The sequence below is a fragment of the Eubalaena glacialis genome, chromosome 9 (genome assembly GCF_028564815.1).
Source record: "Eubalaena glacialis isolate mEubGla1 chromosome 9, mEubGla1.1.hap2.+ XY, whole genome shotgun sequence".
NCBI classification, from domain to species: domain Eukaryota; kingdom Metazoa; phylum Chordata; class Mammalia; order Artiodactyla; family Balaenidae; genus Eubalaena; species Eubalaena glacialis.
In genome coordinates this window covers 115,063,491-115,084,735 of record NC_083724.1, presented here as the reverse complement: position 1 = coordinate 115,084,735, position 21,245 = coordinate 115,063,491, and the positions used below count along the sequence as shown (strand labels likewise).

General features: G+C 43.1%; 1 protein-coding gene across 2 annotated transcripts in view; it reads left to right on the top strand.

The window, feature by feature from the left end:
• INTS9 (integrator complex subunit 9) overlaps window positions 1-21,245 on the top strand; it is a 123,797-nt gene that overhangs the window by 87,319 nt on the left and 15,233 nt on the right. For both annotated transcript variants that reach the window (XM_061199464.1, XM_061199465.1), the window contains 6 exons: window positions 6,190-6,301; window positions 8,750-8,930; window positions 12,499-12,559; window positions 15,746-15,917; window positions 18,854-18,978; window positions 21,015-21,182. In XM_061199464.1, coding sequence (XP_061055447.1) covers window positions 6,190-6,301; window positions 8,750-8,930; window positions 12,499-12,559; window positions 15,746-15,917; window positions 18,854-18,978; window positions 21,015-21,182 — 819 coding nt within the window. The remainder of the gene's footprint in view (window positions 1-6,189; window positions 6,302-8,749; window positions 8,931-12,498; window positions 12,560-15,745; window positions 15,918-18,853; window positions 18,979-21,014; window positions 21,183-21,245) is intronic.

The window sequence follows — 21,245 nt, the reverse complement described above, 5'->3', positions numbered from 1 at the left end:
AACCTGAAAACTATCACTTCTCTGGGCCTCAGTTACTCTACGGAGACCAGATGGCTGACATTCTCCAGCATCATATCGCTGTACAGCTGTCCCTGGGATATATCCACGAAGGGCCCACTCTTCCTGGGTAAAGGACACAGCCATGTCCCCGAAATGTTATTTAGGAAAAATGTCTGGGACAAACCGCAGCATACAGTTCCTTCCTCAGCTGCCAGGGCTGTGGGCAGGAAGCTTGTTCCTGTCCATGGACGCAGCCCCAAGTTGTCCCAAAGCCTCGGCCTCCTCAGGTTGGTCCTGAGGAAGCAAAGCTCTGTCCTCACCGGCAACGTAGCACCAACCAGTAAAAGTTAAACTTGATATATTTGGGGGCAGGAGCGGTGAGGAAGCTGAGCTACACACGGTTTGTGATTGGTTTGGAGAATTGGGCTCAGTAAGCAGATCCCATGAGGCGAGGAGGGAGAGACTGAACAACTTGCTGGACTCCTGTCTGTTTCTTTCCACACTTGCTGTTTTGTTTCTTCTCTGGCAGACAGCTTCTCTCTGCAGAGTATTTCCTTCTCTCAAAAGTAATATATGCTACTTACGTGCATTCATTTGTTTATTCATTCCTTCCTTCCGTCATCTAGTCTGTTGTATTTCCTAAACCCCTGCTTTGGGCAGTGAAATGTGCTAGGCTGTAAGGGGAACATAGATGGGTAGGTGCTGGATTTACACAAGTTATCATAGAGAAAGAAGATGAGTGCACACAGGACTTTTCTCCAGGGTACAAGTGATTGATCCTTTCAGATTAGAAATCCAGTGAAGTGCTATGGGATTCAGAAGTGGGGTGCACCCCTTCCTGTTGGGGATTAGGAGACCTCTTAGAAGAGTGGGCTTTTTTTTTCCTTTTTTTTTTTTTTATAATTTAGTCTTGCTTGATTTCCCTTTGCTCACTTTTTTTTTTTTTAATTTTATTTATTTATTTATTTTTATTTATGGCTGTGTTGGGTCTTCGTTTCTGTGCGAGGGCTTTCTCTAGCTGTGGCATGTGGGGGCCATTCCTCATCGTGGTGCGCAGGCCTCTCATCATCGCGGCCTCTCTCGTTGTGGAGCACAGGCTCCAGACGCGCAGGCTCCACAACTGTGGCTCACGGGCCCAGCCGCTCCGCGGCATGCGGGATCCTCCCAGACCAGGGCTCGAACCCGCGTCCCCTTCATTGGCAGGCAGACTCCCAACCACCGCGCCACCAGGGAAGCCCGAAGAGTGGGCTTTTAATTGGCCTTAGAAGGCTAGGTATGATGTGCTTCATGATTCCAAATATATTTCCTACTTTCTCTCATCAAAGAAGCATAGGTCATTGGGTCATTAACTTTTTCACTGATTCCTCCTTTTCTGCCTTTAAGCAAATCAGAGGGGTTTTAATATGGAAAAAGGCTTTCAGAAGACTGTCTCATCACCTGCTGCCATAGTCTCTCTCTTAACCATGATGAGATTTCTCCTATTCACCTTGTTCAACTCAGTCTGTGAACATGACTTTCTCATCTTTTACCTCCTGGATTTATTTCACATCTCTAGCTCAACAGTGATCAGTTTCTGGTCAAACTTACTTTTTCTGTTTTCCACAGCATCTCACAGCTGCACCATTCATCAGTCTCTTGTTGACATTCTTTTTAGTCTAGGCTTCTATAGCAATCTTTTTGTTGTTGTTGTATTCCTCTTCTTGCGCTACCTGATCTTTTCCCATATTACCGGGTGAATGCACCATAAACTTAACCTTTCACAAACCCCTGAGTTTTACAGGTAGGAAGCTCCTCACTGCCTTTTGCACTTCTCTCGTCTTTGCCCCTCTGCCACGTTCCTTACAGTCTCCCTCCAGCCTTGGCCCTAGACCCACTTCTCTTTTCCTCACTCCAGATGAACTGACATTTCTGTTAAGTACTTTGATGAAGGTACCTAGCAGATCTCCATAAACATCACATGCCACTTTTATCTTTAAGCTCAGATTAAATCATTTCCCTATCCTCAGAACACCTGCAGCTTGCCGACGCTGGACTTATTATTGCCTCCTTATTCTTTTAAATCACTGCATCCAAATTTCCCTTTGACTGCATTTCTGGCTTCAGATTTTGGAGCATGTTAAAGTCTGCTTTCTCCCTTGTCCTGTATATCCAATCCATTCCCCAAAGTCTGTTAATTGTTTTGTATGATGTGTAGATCTGCTTCTTCCAGCTCCTCAAATGCCATGAAATTGTAATTTTTTTCCCTTTATGTCTGTCTGGGCTGCCTTCAAAGTGTTCTCCGTCTGTTTGGTCTCACCCCCCTTCCTTCAGCTATTGTCTGTGTTTATTGTTAAAAAATGTCATCCTCCGGCTTCAGACCATTGACTCCTTATTGCCTAGCCTATCAGTCTTCACGATTCTGACCTTTTAGGCCCTTAACCAATAATACTTTCTCTCTTTTTCCTAATTTCTTTTCTCAAATAAATCCGTTTGGCATCTACAGGCTGCCTTCCCCTGCCCTCTGCCCTCCCTGGCCCTCCTCCCACTGTTGACATGCTTATCTCATGTTGCTGACTTGTAGTGCCTATTTCCTAGCATGGAATGTTCTCACTTTGCTTACCAGAATGCATGTTCTTTTCATGTGTTCATTTATTCAATGAATGTTTATTTACTATTTGCTGTGTGCCAGGCATCTTGCCAGGAAGTAAGGATACAAAGTCCTTGCTCTCAGGGAGCTTCATAGTCCCATGGGGGACACAGACAGGTAAACAGGCGATTACAATTCAGTGTGGTTGGTGCTGGGATAGTGAGTCTTGGAGGCCATGAGGGCACATGTAGGAGGGACGTCTTGGTGGGAGGGGGGTTGGGGGGGAGGGGTGTCACTCAGCCATTCCAAAGTCCGCCTGAAATTGAGTCTTAAGTTCCTTAGCCAAAGAGAGAAAGAAAATTAGAACCAAAACTTCATCTGCCAAAAAGCCATATACAAGTGACCGCCCCTGGCCTAGTGCAGCCCTCTAGTCTGCATTTGTCCTGCCACTTAGATACTCAGTGCAGACTCAAGAAAGTTGAATTACATTTTTTATGGCTTTTGGAAAAATTCTCCTTTTTGATTATACATACTGTTTTCTCTTCAACTCGGTCATAAGCTTCTAGGGCCTAGAAACTGGATCTCCTTTTTCTCATGCCCTGTGCAAAGTGTCCAGTAAAAATTAATCAGCAGAGGGGACTTCCCTGGTGGCACAGTGGTTAAGAATCCACCTGCCAGTGCAGGGGACACGGGTTCGATCCCTGGTCTGGGAAGATCCCACATGCCGTGGAGCAGCTGAGCCCGTGTGCCATAACTACTGAGCCTGCACTCTAGAGCCCACGAGCCACAACTACTGAAGCCTGCATGCCCTAGAGCCCACGCGCCACAACTACTGAAGCCCGTGCACTCTAGGGCCCGAGTGCCACAACTACTGAGCCCACATGCTGCAACTACTGAAGCCTGCGTGCCTAGAGCCCTGCTCCACAGCAAGAGAAGCCCGCACGCTGTAACTTAGAGAAAACCACGCACGGCAACAAAGACCCAACACAGCTAAAAAAATTTTTTTAATTAAAAAATATATATATATGTATAAAAAAATTAATCAGCAGAGGACCAGCACAAAGACCACAGCATCCTTGGACCTAGGCTTTTTCAAAATTTTATTCCACAAGTTTGATTGTGACTGTCAACTTTGTAAGGTATTTTTATTTGATTCTTGGACACAGTGGAATTTTCTGTTTTTGTGTGTTTAAACAAAATGTTCCCACTTCGGGCACTCAGCAAGTGACCACTGACACCAGTAATATATGCATTTGCCCTTTGGTGGTGAAATGGAGATGGTGGTGGTGTCAGCTTGGTTTGGAGAGTGTCACTAAAAGCCTTTTAAGACTACTTTTTTTATAGTAGCCCTGGGAATCCACAAGAAATGTCTCCCAAGTTTTAGGGCTAAAACTATGAATATCTAGTCTGACTTGATCATGAAGTATCTCAATGTCCAGCTCGGTGGTAGTCATGTCGTAGTACTGCCTTTGTTTTTTATTATGGGCATTTAATTTTCAAAGGAAGGCAGTGGTAATGGCTGAGGTTCAGAGATGATAATGTTTTCAGTGCCAGAGTTTTCTCCCTACTGAGTCTTTGTTTAGATCAATAGTCCTTAATTAACCTTTTGGGGGTCATGGCCCCAAATGACAATCTAATTAAATCTGTGGGAAAATGTATACAGGCACACAGAATTGTGTGTACCATTTCAGGAGGTTCCTAGGCCCTCTGAATGCCCCATCAGCCCTGTGAATCATTAGTGGCTTGTTCTAATAAGATTCTTATAAAATTGTTGTGCTTTTAAGCTGAATATGCTATCCAGTGAAGCTTGGTCCTTTTGGTCACCGTTCCAGTTTCCTTCTGCTTGGTGTGTGCACCCAAAGAACGTTCCCAGGCTCATTACACATCAGCTGCTATAAACCTCTGTACTTTACTTCCCCTTTCCTCCTTCTCTGGAAACAACGTATATATATATATATGTGTGTGTGTGTGTGTTTGTTGGAGAAGTGCAAATAGGTAGGTCAGTTCTGCCTGAGCAGAGGAAAAGCTCTTACACGCATTGTTATGTATCTGTGCAAATAGGAATTAGAAGCTACTCAGTGTAATTGTCACAACTGTACTTTTCCTTTATTCGTGTGAAAGAAGTATTTTTCAGGTTATAAAGCAGCTTATATAACCACACTCATGTTATTTTAAAAAATAATGAAGCCCATATATCCATGTGTATATAAAATGCTAAAGGATGATACATCAAAAGGCATGTATACTCAGAGATAGCAATGCAGATGGTAGGTGTTTGCTGAACTGCTATTTGAAATTTTGGGGGGAAGTCTGGGTGAAACAGAAAGAGGAGGTATAAGGCTTCTCAGTAAACGGTGTTTCTGGCTTTTTTCTTCTCATGTTCTGGTGAGTATGTTAAATGAAACTGAGGAAAAGATGCGTTACAAAGTGAAAATATTGGTGAGCTCTCCAGCATCTCAATCCATGGGCCGTCATTTTTTTCCCTTTCTATTCCTCTTATTAAGTACTTTTTAAATTGTTTTAAATTTTTTTTACAATTTTTAAAGGTTACTTTCTATTTACAGTTATTGCAAAATATTGGCTATATTCCCCATGTTGTACAATACATCTTTGCATGGGCCTTCATTTTTGTTTCCAATTTTAATCCTGATTTATTTGGGAAAAGTAATTAGTATTTTCTTGAAATGCTCTGAAAACACAGTTAAATTCAAAAATAAAACATCCTAAGGACCACACAATAGTACACCATAGGACTTCATAGGCTACGGGAAGATCATGTGTATTAGCACGTGAGACTCTCAGAAGCCACTGAAGGGAGATGGGTCAAGAAATAGACCCATTTTATAAGAAACCCAGCTCGGAGGCTTGGCTGAGGTCCAGTGCTGGTAATGGAATTGAAGGAGGCTTTACATTTCTGGTTCCTAATCCAGTGTCCTTCTTTGCTCCTCTGCCACTGACTCTTAGGGAAACGCACCCCAGCTCTTTGAGTCCCAACTTCTGTATTTTCAAAATGTACCCTATTTCATGTACTTGGCAGAGCTGTTTTGAGAACCAAATTGTATAGTGCAACGGTTCTCAAGGCATGATCCCCAGACCGGCACCAGGAGCATCTCCTGGGAGCTTGTTAGAAATGCAGATTTTCAGGCCCTCCTCAAACCTGAATCAGAAGCTCTGGGGGTGGGGCCCAGCGATCCACCTCCAGGTGATTCTGATGCACGCTCAAGTTTGAGGGCCACCAACGATATGTGTGAGATGGCCTTTTGAAAAGAGCAAAGCATTATAGAAATATAAGATAATGTGCTTATTTTTCATTGAGGTAAAATTTATGTATAGTGAAACCTAAAGATCTTAAATGTACAATTCATGAATTTTCATATCATGTCATCACTATACCAAACAAGACATAGAACTTTTTCATCACCCCATAAAGTTCCCTCCCATGGGCCCCCGTCCCCCTTGGGCAGCCGCTGTTCAGTGATAGACTTTTTGTTAGAGGAGGTGAGATGACTTGATGATGGATTGGACATGGAAAGAGCAATAACTGTATTCTCTTTTTCCTTTACTACTTATATCTAACCTTTTTTTTTTTTAATTACTAATCATAGTTCTCTGTGGTTTTTCAGCCCATGGACCAGGCTTCTCTCAAAAACAGCGATGTTCTCATTCTGACAGGCCTTACCCAGATTCCCACCGCAAACCCAGACGGCATGGTGGGAGAGTTCTGCAGCAACCTGGGTATGTATCCAATGCAAATCTTAAACAGGATGAAATGTTTTACATTTATTTTTTGGTACCTTGATTCTGTGGTATTTTTTGTCCCTTTCCTTCACATTCACACCCTCTGATGCCCCCTATTAAGGCCTTTTCCCCCATTTATTCCCACCCTTTCTGCTCATCCTTCAAAGCCTACTGTTGTCAACAAAAGCAATTCTTAAGCAACTTAAATCTGAAGGCACAATAGGAATGGTGGTTATAACGGTAAATTAGAATTTTTAGCACTTTATACAACAAATGCTCAACATTCGCCCACTTGATTTATGTAGAAACTTTTATTCTTCTTGCTTTCTGGTGGGATTTGGGGGTGGGTCAGGGATGCTTATAGGGTAAGCAAAGTTAAGGAAAGAATCATATCTTTGCTTTGCAAATAATAGCACAGAAAAGACTGTTAATACTTTGAATTTACAACAGTGATACACTAAACAGGTGTATTTTTTTCCCCACTATTTGGTTGGTATTATTTTTTTCTTCTTTTGGGGGAAGACTGAATTGAGAGACTTGTTGGGTATTTGCTACCTGGAAGAAGTGTATGTTTCTTTGGATATAATTGTCAGTAAAATCTAGAAATGCTGCATTTCTTTTAGAAATGTGTAGGTTGCTTATTGTCTTAGCTTAGGCTACTGTAACAAAATATCGTAGTATTAGCTTTAAACAACACTAATTTCTCATAGTTCTGGAGGCTAGGAAGTCAGAAGGTTGCCAGCATGGTTGGGTTCTGGTGAGGGACCCTCTTTCTGGCTTGCAGATGGCAGCCTTCTTGCTGTGTCCTCACTGGGGAAGAAAAGCTGGTCTGGTGCCTCTTCCTTTTCTTATAAGTGTGCTAATCCCGTCATGGGGGCTCCACCCTAATGGCCTCATCTAGACGTGGGTACCTCCCAAAGGTTCCCCCTCCTAATACCTAATTGGGGGTGAGGGCTTCAATACACGAACTTTAGGAGACACAAACTTTCACTCCAAAACTGTTGCCAAAGAAGAGTTAATGCGCTCAGGCCCCTCACCCCTGGCAACTGTAAGTGATATTACCTCAGCTCTGGGGGAAAGAAGTGGTTGTCATCTAATATTTACATGGAAGGCACTGTCCTTTGAAATTTCTCTTGCCCTTGCCAGTAATCCTAGTCTATTTTTGTTCTTTGCTGATTTTAAGACAAAGGTAATTTATTCTTAGCTTGGAAAAAGTATCGGACTGGTCTCAAATAGAATCTTTGATTTGTATGTTGTTTGTGTATAATCCAGAACGATGGACTCAAAGAACTTCAGGTCTTAAAGGAACTTTACATCTAATCCACTGTTTCTCAAAGTGGGGTCCACTAACCACCTGCCTCAAGATCAGTGAGGCCACTTCTCAATGCAAATTTTGAGGCCCCACCACAGACCTAGTAAGAGAGACCCATAGAAAAGTTGCATTTTTAACATGTTCTGGCAGTTTTCATGCAAAATAATGCTTGAAAACCACTGATCTAGTTCACTCCTCTCATCAGCGATGAGGAAGCTGAGGCCCAGGAGGTTACAGTGGCCTAACTAAGGTCCCATAGCTTATGACAGAGGTGGGTCTAGAGCCAGGCCTCTTGAGCCCTGATGGCTATCTGGTCTTTTCCGTGGTTCCGTACTCTAGTAATAGCAAGTCGGCCAGTGTTCCAGGCACAGCATCCAGGAGAACCTGGATGTCAGAGTTGGGAACATGTAGGAGGAGGATAAAGGGCATCAGAGACTTCAAGTTCTGTACCCAGACGCTGCGTGTTTCAATCTATGTTGGAAACTGAACAAAAAACAAACTTAAGAGATCTTTGGCCTTTTTTTAGCCAGTTATAGCTTCTAATATGATTTTACCATAAGTTGCAATTCCTCATTTGATAACTTATTTTAAGTATTTAAAGTATAGAGGATTTTCTTATAGCCAAAACATTAATGAAAGAAAATGCCACTAAAATGAGTCAAACAGAAAAAACTTGGCCTATTTCCTTATAGGTCATTCAGCAGTGGTCAGAGGCTGAAGAGAGACAAATCCAGCAAAGTTTTGAGCAGGAGCTAAAAAGAGAAGGAGCTTGGAGGGTCTGCCCTGGAGCTCATCTGCCATTGGTAACCTTGACAACCCAGACCCCTAACTGCACACCCTGTTCCCAGGCACTGAGACATTGCTTAAAAACTCAGCTGATCATCAGTCAGCCTCTGGATCCTCCCACTCTGGTGCTAGTCTTCAAAAGAAGTAAATTGTTATACATATGAAGTGAATTATAGGAACAGATGTAGGAAAATGAGAGAAATTCAAATATTTTTAAAGTTCTGTTCTCCCTGTGTTAAACTGTTCTTTTGATACTACTTTTTTTCGCCCTCTGGCTTCAACCTTTCTTTTCTTTTTTTATTGAAGTATAGTTGATTTACAATGTTGTGTGGCTTCAACCTTTCTAGCACTGACAGTCCGGAACGGAGGAAACGTGTTGGTCCCCTGCTACCCTTCTGGAGTGATCTATGACCTTCTGGAATGCCTGTATCAGTACATTGACTCTGCCGGCCTCTCCAGCATTCCCTTCTACTTCATCTCCCCAGTGGCTAACAGTTCACTCGAGTTTTCCCAGATTTTTGCTGAGTGGTATGTCTCTGTTCTTCCTGTGATTCAGTACATTCAAACAGTAAGAAAAGAAAAATGTTCTTAATTTTAATTTAAAAAGAAATAGAAGTAATCCTATATTTTTCTCACATTACTATGAAACCTTCATTTTGTTGTTTTTCCCTGTCTGTGATGTGAAGATTATATTAATGAAAGCCAAATCTGTGATATTGCCAGGGTTTAGAAGAATTGTTATTAAGAAGGGAAGGAGGGAAGGTGGGAGGGCAAAGACGTAGCTTAGCCAGCTCTTTCAAAATCAGTAACAAAACTATTATACACTTACCTTCTCACATGCTACCCTCTATCTATTACAAAAGCTAAAAGCTAAAAAAAGTTCAAAGCCCAAGCTCATGTTGTCTAAAATTTATAATACCAAATCTGATAGGAAAAACTAGCTTATTTTTTCATTTCAATAGTATATTTGGCAAAATCAAGTTTTACTACAGCAGGAAATTGTTTGATCAAATCCTAGGATGGGTAAATTATTGAACAATATGAAGTGGGTGAACCTTTTTAGGATTATTTAGATGGATATTTGAATCTAATTCGCCTGGCCAAAAGAAGTCAGGGGTAGGAGGAAATAGAGCAACTTAACTTTTACAATGGATCCGGTAGTGCCTTAGGATGGGACTGTGACATACATGTATATAAGGTGTGCTTAATCCCGTTTAGTGGTGTGATAGCCTAATGGACACAGTATTTTTCTACGAAGCTTCTACTTTAAAAGTAATCTGTACATCGTTCTGTACAACATACGTCATTTGTACAACATATCCCAGCATTATGGTGTGCACCCTCCCCTCCCCACCTTTTTAAATACAGTTTTTTTCTCTCCGTTTTAGTTGTGGTGAAGGTCCTTTTTTTTTCTGTTTTTAGATCCAGGCAGGCTTCTCCATCCCATGTGCATATTATTCATGTTTGTCCATAGGACTTTTCGTTGTTATTTATATTTGACTTATTGTTAGTGACTAACAATAAAAAGTCACTTTTATTGGTAGCCATTGAATTTTATCCTTTGCTTAGAGTTTTTTCTCCCCCAACATAGGAAGGTAATCTTGAATAAGTGGTAGTCCACCCTAAGGATGACTTGCACATTTAATCAGCATGTTCTGAATTTCTTCATCCAGATCCTCAGTTAAAAATATTGAAAACTACAAGCTGCTGGGCAAGCCCTTGTGGGCCCCTGTGGATGGTGTCCTAGCCGGGTGTGTGCCCTTCAAGTCCACTCTTGACCCATTACATGCTTTTCTTATTGTCAGAATGTCTGATTGGGTAGAATTCAGGACTGCTAAAATAAGAGTAGGTTGTTTTTGAGTTTTTATTTTTTGATATTTGTTTTTAATATGTGTGTAATACATGCTTACTATAGAAAAAGATAAAAGTTACTGAGAACGGTAAAAAAAACTGAACCCATGATCCCACTGTCCAGAAATAGTATCACTGTTAGATTCTGATGTATTCTTTCTATATAGGGATCGTGCTGCATATTTAATTGTGAATCCTGCCTTTAAATTTTTTAATACTAGATTAGAGCATTATAAAATCTTTGAGACCATAATTTTTGCTTGACTGCATTATTACATCATTAATCATCATTTATATGTAGTATAATTTACTTAACTATTGTCTGAAGGGGTGGACAGGCTTTTCCCAGTTTTTTTCCTTTTAGTGATAAATTTTCAATTAATATCATCCTGTGTATATATGACTACATCTTTTGCTTTGGGTTAGTTACTAAAAATAAGATTACTGGAACAAAGGGTATAAATAGCTTTTAATGTTCATTATACAAATCTAAACTGCTTTCCGGAAAAATTTTTATGTCGTCTGTAAATTGTTCCTTTTTTGCCCATTTACTTATCAGAGGTGTTGTACTTTTATCTATTTATTTGAACTCTATATATGTATTAAAGATCCTAACACTTTATTATATCTGCAGACATTGTTTCCCATTGTGATACTTTTTTTCAATGTCATCTTTGATTTTGTTTTTTGAATAATAACTTGTTACTTTAGTAAATAATTTTAGGCACAGAAAAGTTGCAGAGATAGTACAGAAACTCCCATATACCTTCCACTCAGTTTCCCCCCAATGTTAACATCTTACATGGCCATGCATTCTGTACCAAAACTAAGAAATTAACATGAGCACTCTATTGTTAACTGAACTCCAGTCTTTATTCAAATTGCACCAGTTTTTTCACTAATGCTTGTTTCCTATTCCAGGATCCAATCCAGGGTACCACATTGCATTTAGCTCTTTGATTTTTTTGACAGAAGTATTTTAGTTTTATAGCTTTATGTATTGATGCTAAGTGATATAGCATATTATCCTTTGCAACAATCGAAATTAAACTTTTAAACTAAGAACTTTTGTCTCTCCTCCTGAGTTTGAAATAAAGACAGTACTACTGTCTGTTTAGATATTATTAATAAGTAACCCTTCAAAAGTATCTTGTTTCCATATGTACAACTTCTTCCAAAAAGGACCTAAAGTAATGTTTTTGAAATCGAGTTAAACTAAAGAAGGAAAAATTAGATAATTGTATTAATGAAGTTCAGACAAAATCCAAGCCCCAGAGTTCTGAATTATTCTGCCAAAAGTAACATCTATTAGAATTGTTGAAATGCTTTAGTTCTATTTTGATAGAATTCTTAGAAGCAGGCTTTAACAAACATAATCACTACATATATTTTTTCCAACTTTTAAAAATGTCAGAGCTACAGAACACCCACGTACTTTGATTTAACCTTTTTGCCACATTTGCTTTTCCAGAAATCTCCATATTTTAAATGTCATATCTGGCTAGGGAAAAACACAGACTACCTAAAACATTCACCATGTCTAGATTAAGATAGAGTTACTGGAGAGATTTATTATTCTCCAGTTTGAGTTACCAATTGTGCTGTGTATCACTTTCTCCTCAAAACTGATCACAACTAGGGAATTCCTTGGCGGTCCAGTGATTAGGACTCTGTGCTTCCACTGCAGGGGGCACAGGTTCAATCCCTGGTTGGGGAACTCAGATCCTGCAAGCTGCAAGGTACAGCCAAAAAAAAAAATGTTTTGTTTTTTTTTTTTGATCACAACTAAATGCAATACGGTATCTTAGATTAGATCCTGGAACAGAAAAATAACATTAGGGAAAAATTGGTGAAAGCTGAGTAAAGTCTGGAGTTTAGTTAACTGTAAAGTACTAATGTTTATTTCTTAGTTTAACAAACATAGTGGGATACCAGCTAAAAGGTACATGGGAACTCTGTACTGTCTTTGCAACTTTTCTGTAAATCTAAAAGTACTTCAAAATAAGAAGCTTATTTTTTAAGAAAAAAATGTATTGAGGAATTTCAAAGGTTAAAACTGTGCTCACAAGTGACTTATGTCCTGATTACGCTATAAATGCTGGTGTTTTATTCACAGTGAGATACACTGACAGAAAAATTTCAAATAAACTTCGGTATTAAGTATTTGCGCTGCTACCACTAGATGGCAACAAATGCCACTGTACGCCCTTGCCTAACCTGCTGATCTGTTTTTCCTCCTCAAAAGGCTTTGTCACAACAAACAGACTAAGGTGTATCTCCCAGAACCGCCTTTTCCTCATGCAGAGGTAAGAAAATGGAATCACTGGGTCAGAGCAAGAACAAAATGTAGATAAATAGATATGGGTGGATATAGCAGGTCATTAGATTTTAAAAATCTGAAGGTAATTTGATATAGCCCTTTGTTTCCCTTGTAAGATGGCAGTGAATTACTCTGACTCAAGATTTGTTACTTTCTCTTCTTATTAACACATTATATTACCAGTATGTTATTCAGTTAATAGCCTACCTCTGTTTCATTGACCGAGTGAGGAGTTTTATTCTACTAACTTTTTTGCATAAATGATTTACTTATTGCCAAAGTCTTCTTTTTGTTTGGTTATGTCTGTCATTGATATAAATTTTTAATGATGAAAATAACAACATTTCAGTTTAGAAAACAGAAAATTTCCCCCTTCCTCACAGAACCACTGAGTGATTTTATATGGCTGTGTGTGCCCAATTTTGTTTCTATTGCTTTTTTTTTTCACCCAGTGGTGGGTGTATCATGGACATTTATCTGTGCGCCTCACTGTTATTATTGCTACCTAATATTCCATAGCATATCATATGAACATACTATAGTGTACTTAACCATTCCCTTCCTATTGGACAATAGCGTTACTCCCAGTTTTTTGTTATGTTTTTTAAAAAGGATGTGTAAATTGGTATAACCACTTTAGGAAACTGACAGTAAAGTTGAACCTAGGACTGTGACACCCTCTGTGCCTCAGCAGTTTCGTTCCCAAAGTCTGTACTGAACAGAAATGCAGGTGTGTCACCCAGAGATCTGCACAGAAATCTTCATAGCCCTCTTGGTAATAGTGCTGAAATGTACCCAAATGTCCATCAACGGGTGAATGAATTTTGTGGTATATTCACACCTTACATCAAAGAGGATGAAGGGACTCAGATTATATGCAACAATGTAGATAAATTTCACAAACATAATGTTAGTGAATGAAGCCAGATATAAAAGAGTAGATATGGTGTGATTTTATTTATATAAAAGTTCAAACACACAGAAAACTCATCTGTGATATTAAAAGCCAGGAGAATGGTTATCCTGGAGGTAGCAGTGGGGGCAGGAAGGGGACAAAGGGGGATTTCCGAGAGCTGGTAATGCTGTTTACTGATGTGCATATGGGAACGTGGAAGTTTTCAGTTTGTAAAGATTCCATCAAGTTAGGGATGTCTGTGCAGGTACTTATGCATAGGGATTTTGTTGACTTATTTGCTATGCAGTTAACTATTCGGCTCAAGAAAATTGCAACAGTTGTCCTGCTGATTATTTTAAATCTGACTACTGTTTTCCTACTCCAAAGGACAGGTCTTTCATGAACCAGAATGTCAAGTGGAAGGTTTTGAGGAAGTTATTTGCAGTCCTCATACTCTCTTACAGCAGCCAAGATTTTTGCAAGCTCTGTCATTACTACAGCGAAATTCAGGCTAGATATCTCGTGTCAGAGAATTAAGTGTAGCAAAACATACTTTGTGGTGGGCTTTACCGCTGAAAGTCTATTTGCCTCTTCCCTAATAACAATTAGCCTTTCCTCAGAACTTGTTCTCTAAGGGTGTTACCATGTTCTTACCCACAAGTATGTCATGGATGACCTTCGTCCCATTTACAGTTAAGAATGTGAAAAGACCATAGTTGCATGATCAGGATTCCTGAAATGCACTTGTCAATATTAGGGCGTGATGGAGTTGATAATCGGTATTGTGTGACCAGTGCCCAGGAGAAAATACAGTTCTGCCCTTAGTACTGATAAAAAAAAATTGCTTTACAGAATTCCTACCCTACAGCTTCATTGCCTATACAGTTTGGACCTTAAATCAGCACAAAGGTAATTCTGGATGGTCAAAAAGGTAGTATGTCCGCTGGAAAAGTAGATCTGATGGGTAAAAAAAAAATCTCGGTTTGCCTTAAAAAGTGACTTAACTTACGTGCAAAGACCTGCTGCTCTTCTTAGAATCCCATTCATCTCCTTGACATCTATGGATACAGTAGAACTAGTACTTTAGTCAGCCATTCACCTGTTTAACTGGGGCAAGTAATGATTTTGGCCAGATGGGTTATAAAAAGAATGTCAGTTTTATTTGTATATAACTTGGAAGGGAAGTGGGAATGCAGTGATTGTTGCATCTTTACGATTCATATCCCATCCAAGCATGTGACACCTAATTAAGATCTCCAGGGTAGTCTTGCTAATGAAAGCAGTCTCTCTGAATTAAAGATTAAATCTTCAAGATGAAGAGAGTCAGCTTCCATTTGTGGGCGGCCCCATTCTGGCCGCATCCTCACCGTTGGGGTGACTACAGTGGGCTTGGAGTTGTTGGCTGGGCTCCCTTCTTAGGCATTATGGGTGGCTACAGGATTGAGCTGGGTCACAGGCCAATTCTTTACCCATCAGACAGCATCTCAGGGCACTACTAGTTGATATTTAGGGTCTCTGAAGTATGGGTGTTTGCCGTCTTTTTGGTGCTAGAGTGGGGCAGTGGGGGCAGGGCTGAGGCAGCAGGAGGAACTTCTGAGCAGTGCCACAAGATGCCATCTGTGGTTGTAACTGTATATGGCGTTGCCTTGGGTCGGGCCTGGCGTTAGGAGAGTAGTTCCCAGTGTTGTGCTAGAAGGAAGACCTTTTTGGTTCAAAACGTTCACTTTTGAGACAGGTTTGAGACTGTGCATGGCCTGCTTCTTACTAGAGCTCTCTGTCGTGAGGACATCACATCTCCCGCATTGCTGAAAGCCAGTTTGTTCTTGTGTTTATTAAGTCCCCGGCCCCTCGCCGCAGTAACTTAACACAGCTGTACCGTCTCAAGAGGCAGTCCTGTGCTGGTAAACAATTTTTCTTGTGTGAAGTGTTTATTGGTGACAGAACTTGGTGATGCACAGAGTTTGGGAAACTTGTACTTCAAACAGTAACTAATATTGGGGACTTCAGGGCCTGGAGCTCGGAGTGTCAGGAAGCTATAAAGGAAGGGTTAGACAGAATCAGGCCATAACAACCTGAAAAGAAGTTTCCATTAAGTTTGGTAATTTTATCGAAAGGTCCCATCTTTTGAGAAAGTCACATTGTAGGTAAAAAATTTGAATCTTTGGCTAATATTAATAGCATTATCTTGTATTTTTGATTTGTTCACTCTCCCGTGCTGTGGTTCTTCCTTCCTGGGTAGGCTAACGTCTCTTCATGTGCTTTTGATACATATTCTAGCTCATTCAGACCAACAAGCTGAAGCACTACCCCAGCATCCATGGAGACTTCAGCAATGACTTCAGACAGCCGTGTGTGGTTTTCACTGGACACCCTTCCCTCCGATTTGGGGACGTGGTCCATTTCATGGAGCTCTGGGGAAAATCTAGTCTCAACACTGTCATATTCACAGGTAAATAAACCAACAAAACAAAACCCTGCCCTTCCCACTGTGACCATCCCTGCATACCTGGTAGGATGTACCTACCAGGTAGAGATGCTGGGAAGAATCTGACAGTAAGGTATAAATATGATCACTATTCTGTTGTATCCAGGAAGAATTTGACAGTAAGGCGTGAATATGATCCCTATTCTGTTGTAAATACCAAAGGATAAAGCAACTGGAAGGGAAAGGGTAAGAACAAAGCAAAATGTCCTGTTAGATCACTGTGCACTGGACAGAGCTTTCATATCTGTGTTTGTAGATTTTCCCCGAGACAGATTTCTGGTCTAGAACTACTTTTGATAGGATTTTGTAAGCTGTTCAAGAACTGCAGGAATTCTAGTAATCAGTCTTGCTTTACCCTTTAAGACTTACGGAGATGGATCTCTCTCCTTTGGTTATAGTTTACTCTGGCTTGCAGTTTTTCTTGTGGAGACCAACCCCTCAGAATAAAACTAATCCTTAAATGAGGGCAAGTTAGGGGTTTTACTTAATCACTGTCTTATTTTATCAATTCACGGTCTTCACACAGCCTTGGGATTTGAAAATCTCAGGGCAATGAAGTAAAAGAACCTTGATCTGAAATCTGGTCCGAGTTGCTGTAACCTCAGCCGCGTGACTCACTGCTCTGAGCCTCACTTTCCTCTGTCAAATGGGACTGTTGGTCGCTCATCCTCAGGCAGCTCTGTGCCTTTAGTGAAATGTTATAAGAAAGCACTCCTTATAGCGCCTGGCACAAAGGCCTGTTGAGAAAGTACCGGTTGCCTTCTTAGAGTTTTCTAATTACCTTTAAGACGTGAGCCATGGAGGAGAGTCTAGTTATGCCCAGAGCTTTGGGGTCAGGGACGCTTGGGCCCTTCCCTGTGCTCAGCCTGTTGTGAGGACCAACCAGAGGCCACCAGGAACGCACCAGTAATGGAACAAAGTTGGGGTACTGACTCCTTGCAGTGAGGGGGTACCGCCGTGGGGAGGCAGGAGGCATCGCCGGGCATGTTCAGAAGAATTTACGGGCCTTGGCTTAGGTGATTTTGGAGGTGGGTTCATTGTTCTGGTTGGGTGCCATCAGGAAGCAGTAGTTCTCTGGTTGGGTATCTTAGTGATTCTTGTCTACAAGGCGAGACGAATGGAGCCAGGAGAGGGCAGTGTTTGCTTGTGTGGTGGTTCAGACCGTGCTGTGGTCGTGTGTTCAGGCATATGATTAGGGAGGGTCTCGTTTTTGTCTTGATCCACCGTGGTCACTGCGTGGCCTGTTCTCATGTCAGCGTCACGTAAGATGGTTTATGTCCAGTAGGCGGGTGCACCGTGGCCTGGCCGTGAGTGCCGGGGGTGCTCAGAGAGCAGCTGTCGGGCGCTGCTCTTCTCCCTCGCAGACCCCCTTTCAGCCACAGGCAGAGGAAGTCAGGCCCTAAGACGTTGATTCACGCTACCCAGAGCCTCACCGTTGCCGAGTTCTGCTAAGCAGGAAGTCATCCAGAGAACGCTGTCTGTAGTAGGACTGAGGGGATCTCTCCTGTTCTTTCTGAGGAGACGTTGGCTCTGATGTGACAGTGGTTACAGTATTACAGAGACACAGAAGAGGCGTTGCTATACTGCAAACGTCCCTCCAGCCAGCTAAGAAGAAAGCAAGGGCTACGTGATTGTCCATGGCATTCATTACCAGACATTCATCTGGGTAAGGAGTATACATTTAAACTGGTGTGTTGCACTTCCAGAGCACAAGTTGTGTCGTTGACAATGTCTGCTAGGTTTTGGGCCACCTTATCTGGTTGTATTACAGCTGTGGGAGTTGTAGCTCACACAGTATCCATACAAAGAGAGGCGCTTATCCCCCAGGCAGCCATGCTGGCCTCATTTGGGTGGTTTCTGGGTTCTTCCTGGGTAGACAGGATCCACTGCAGGGGAGGTCATTTAAAAAATCTGGAAGTTCTATGAGTTGCCCTGCGGTCACCGGGTAAGTTCCTGGGAGCGGTGTGTGGAAAGCTGGGGCCGTAGGAAGTGGCGTCCTCGCAGGGCACAGACTGTGTCAGGAACGTGCGTGTCGTTTTTCACGCCAGGAGTGAGCCACTGCTTTTGGCCCGAGGTGGGCAGCTTCCTCCAGTGGAGCAGACAGTCCCCGCCAGGCCGGCCGCAGTGAGCAGCTCTGCAGAAAACAAACCAGCCAGCGTGGCAAGGACGGTTCCCAGGCGCTGCACTGGCTCTGCTGATGGGGCATCGCAGCCTCAGCACAAGCATTTTGTTGACATGGGGTCAGGATCCTTCTTTGTTTTCTTCTGGGTGCGTCCTGTCAAGTAGGAGGCACGTGGTCTGTCTCCTACCTGGGGGTGATCTTTGAGCGCTCGGTTCGAGTGACCTGTGCCGGATTTCTCCCCTGTGAAGTCACCGCTCTGTGTCAATCAGTATCTTGTGGGGGACACTTCGAGCCTATGTACTTATCCTGGTCTTTCCCAGATGTTTATCTAATTTTTTTTAGCATCTATTGATGATTCTGGTCCAAATAAATTATTACTGTGATGGTTGCCAAATGGTGAATTTTTTTTTTCAATTTCATCGCTTCTTTTACGTTTATTAGTTGGCATTTTGTTGTAAAGAAGAGCTTTCCTTTCTCCCCCATTTACTTATTTATCCCCTCATTTGTCTCATCTCTCCCTCCATCTGTGTTGAAAACCTGGAGCTCACGCGCGTCCCTCCAATTCCACATCCATCCTGCAGCGTTCATTCCAGCCTCCCCCTCTCCTTATTTGTAAATCACTCCTCTCTCCCGTGATGGGGAATCTGGCTCCCATAACCTTCAGTGCCTTTCCCGTCCTGCTGCCCGTCTGCTGGGCCTCGACCATGCCAGCTGCTTCCTCACTTGGCCGTTCCTCTGTTGCCTGCATTTTCAATTTTCTTTCTTGTGCTCCCCTTAGAACCCGACTTCTCATACCTGGACGCACTGGCTCCCTACCAGCCCTTGGCCATGAAATGCATATACTGCCCCATTGATACGAGACTGAATTTCATCCAAGTGTCAAAGCTGCTCAAAGAAGTGCAGGTAATGGGGAAACTGTGCTGGCGGCTCCCGCGGCCCTGGCACCTCTGTGCGGATTGTGTCTGCGGTGTGGGGGCCAGGATGGCGAGCTGCACTGCTTGTCTTCCTCACCTGTCCTCGGCCTGCAGAGTGCTCAGCCCGGTACCCTCCAGACTCCAAACCAGTGGGCTTTACACCCTGAAAGAAGTTTCTCCTCTAAAGAAATCAAAAGTGGGAGGAAAAGAAAGTGTAAACAGTGTCTTATTTTTGATGGGGACCATTTGTGTCCAGTTAAAAGCAAATCGCCCCCTCCCACCACCAAAAAAAACCATTCTAGAAACACACTCTTCAAGCTGAAAGACCGCTGAACTGAAACATATATTGGACCCTTGTTGCACATGTGGGTTAGTACCGCAGTGTTATGCTTTTGTCAGCGGATTGTTTTGGTTTGGTGGTTGTCGCTTTTTTGTTTGTTTCATTTTGCATTTTCTGCCTTAGAGAAAGGGAAGGAATAGTTGGGGTAAAGCATAGGCGAAAGGAACACTGTTGGCCCAGAAGGAGAACGGGGAGGAAAAACTCACAGCCCTGGGTCACTTATCACTCGGGTGGCCCGTGTTTCGGGGTTGGAGGGGTGGTGGCAGTTGGTGAGGAAGACAGCTCAGAACGGGCGAGAGGAAGGGTTCTGATGTCCCATCACCTCGGTGTGCCCGGGACCTTACGTGAGCGCCGGGGTGCCCTGGACCCTAGTCGCTGAGCGAGGTGTGGTTGGCTCCCTACATTTCTCGGCCTGATCTGGGAGGTCACTTTCCTCCTCTTCACAGAATCCCTGACCTCAGGAGGAGAGGCGCTAACGGGAAACTCTAAGGAAGGGTAGCTGGAAACAGAGAAAGCTGGAGGCCTCCGGAGCGCAGGGGTAACAGCTGACGGTGACCCCGAGCTTGCTGGCCCTTTCTCTAGACATGGTTAGAGCAGTTAAGCCACTTCCGATTTCCATGAGCGGTTTGATACACCACTGTGTGTCTGTCAACTTGCTGGAAGAAACAGTTGAGAGCCTGTTGTTTTCACTCCTGAGTAATGTCATCCTCGGTCCCCGAACCACGGCGGACTCCCCAGCCCCTCGGTGGTGTGTGAATAAGGGAAACAGGAGGCCGCCTGGTCTCCATTGCAGGGGAGGAGAACCTGGGGAGAGTCCTCGGGCAGTGACTGTGGAGTCGACTGGCTTTGAGACAGAGTTATAAGATGCTAACCAGGCAGGAAGGAGGGCGAAAGGCAGTCTGAAGAGGAGGAGAGGTGTCAGTCTCTAAAGGACAAGTGCGGTTTGAAACACAACCCGTCAGGTCTGTTGGAAGCCTTGTTCTTCCGGGAACTTGAGGCTCGGTCCAGACTCTTCAGTAAAGGCAGTGACAATGCCTTGACTCTCTGGGTGCCACGTTCGGTTGGCAGTTGGGTGGTATTTGGCCAAAGTAAACGTTGGTTTACTAATTGGTTTTCTCTCAAGATAATAAAAAGAGACATTTGTTAAAAAAAAAAAAAAAATTCTATCTGATTCAGTGTGTCCTACACAACTGAGGATAAGGCCTGACCATTGCCCACTGCCTAGTACCAGTAGACCTGCAGATCCAGACCAGAAATCCAAACTAGCACAAAAAGTCACAGTTCTTGCTAATCAGCCAGTAGCGGTACCAAGTCGATGATGGTAAGTGACGAGAAGACTGCCCTCAAGGGGCTCGGAGGCCATTTGAGGGTAGACCCATGGATGTCACCATCAAAGTGACTTAAATATAATGAAAAAATAAATGCAAACCAAGGCAGTAAATCCCTTGCTCATCAACATGGCCGGCAGATCAGGGCTTTTCCCTGAAATTTTTGATCTTCTTTCCCCCCACTTCGCTTACTGGTTACTTGGGTTTGAGAGGATGAGAATTCGAAACGGCCAAGTGGTGAGCCTGAGCCCCGCAAAGGGAGGATTAGCTCAGGACGCGGCCTCTCCTGCCTCACAGCCTCCTCTTGTTTCGTCCTCCCCCTCCCCCGACCCTGCCCCTGTCCCGCCGGTTCCTCAGCCCCTCCACGTGGTCTGTCCTGAGCAGTACACCCAGCCGCCCCCGGCGCAGTCCCACCGGATGGACCTGATGATTGACTGCCAGCCACCCGCCATGTCCTATCGGCGCGCCGAGGTCCTCGCCCTGCCCTTCAAGCGTCGGTATGAGAAGATCGAAATCATGCCGGAGGTGAGCTGCGCTGCTTCCCAGGGTCACGCCCGGGTTTTCCACTTGAGTCTGCGGAAGACCGTC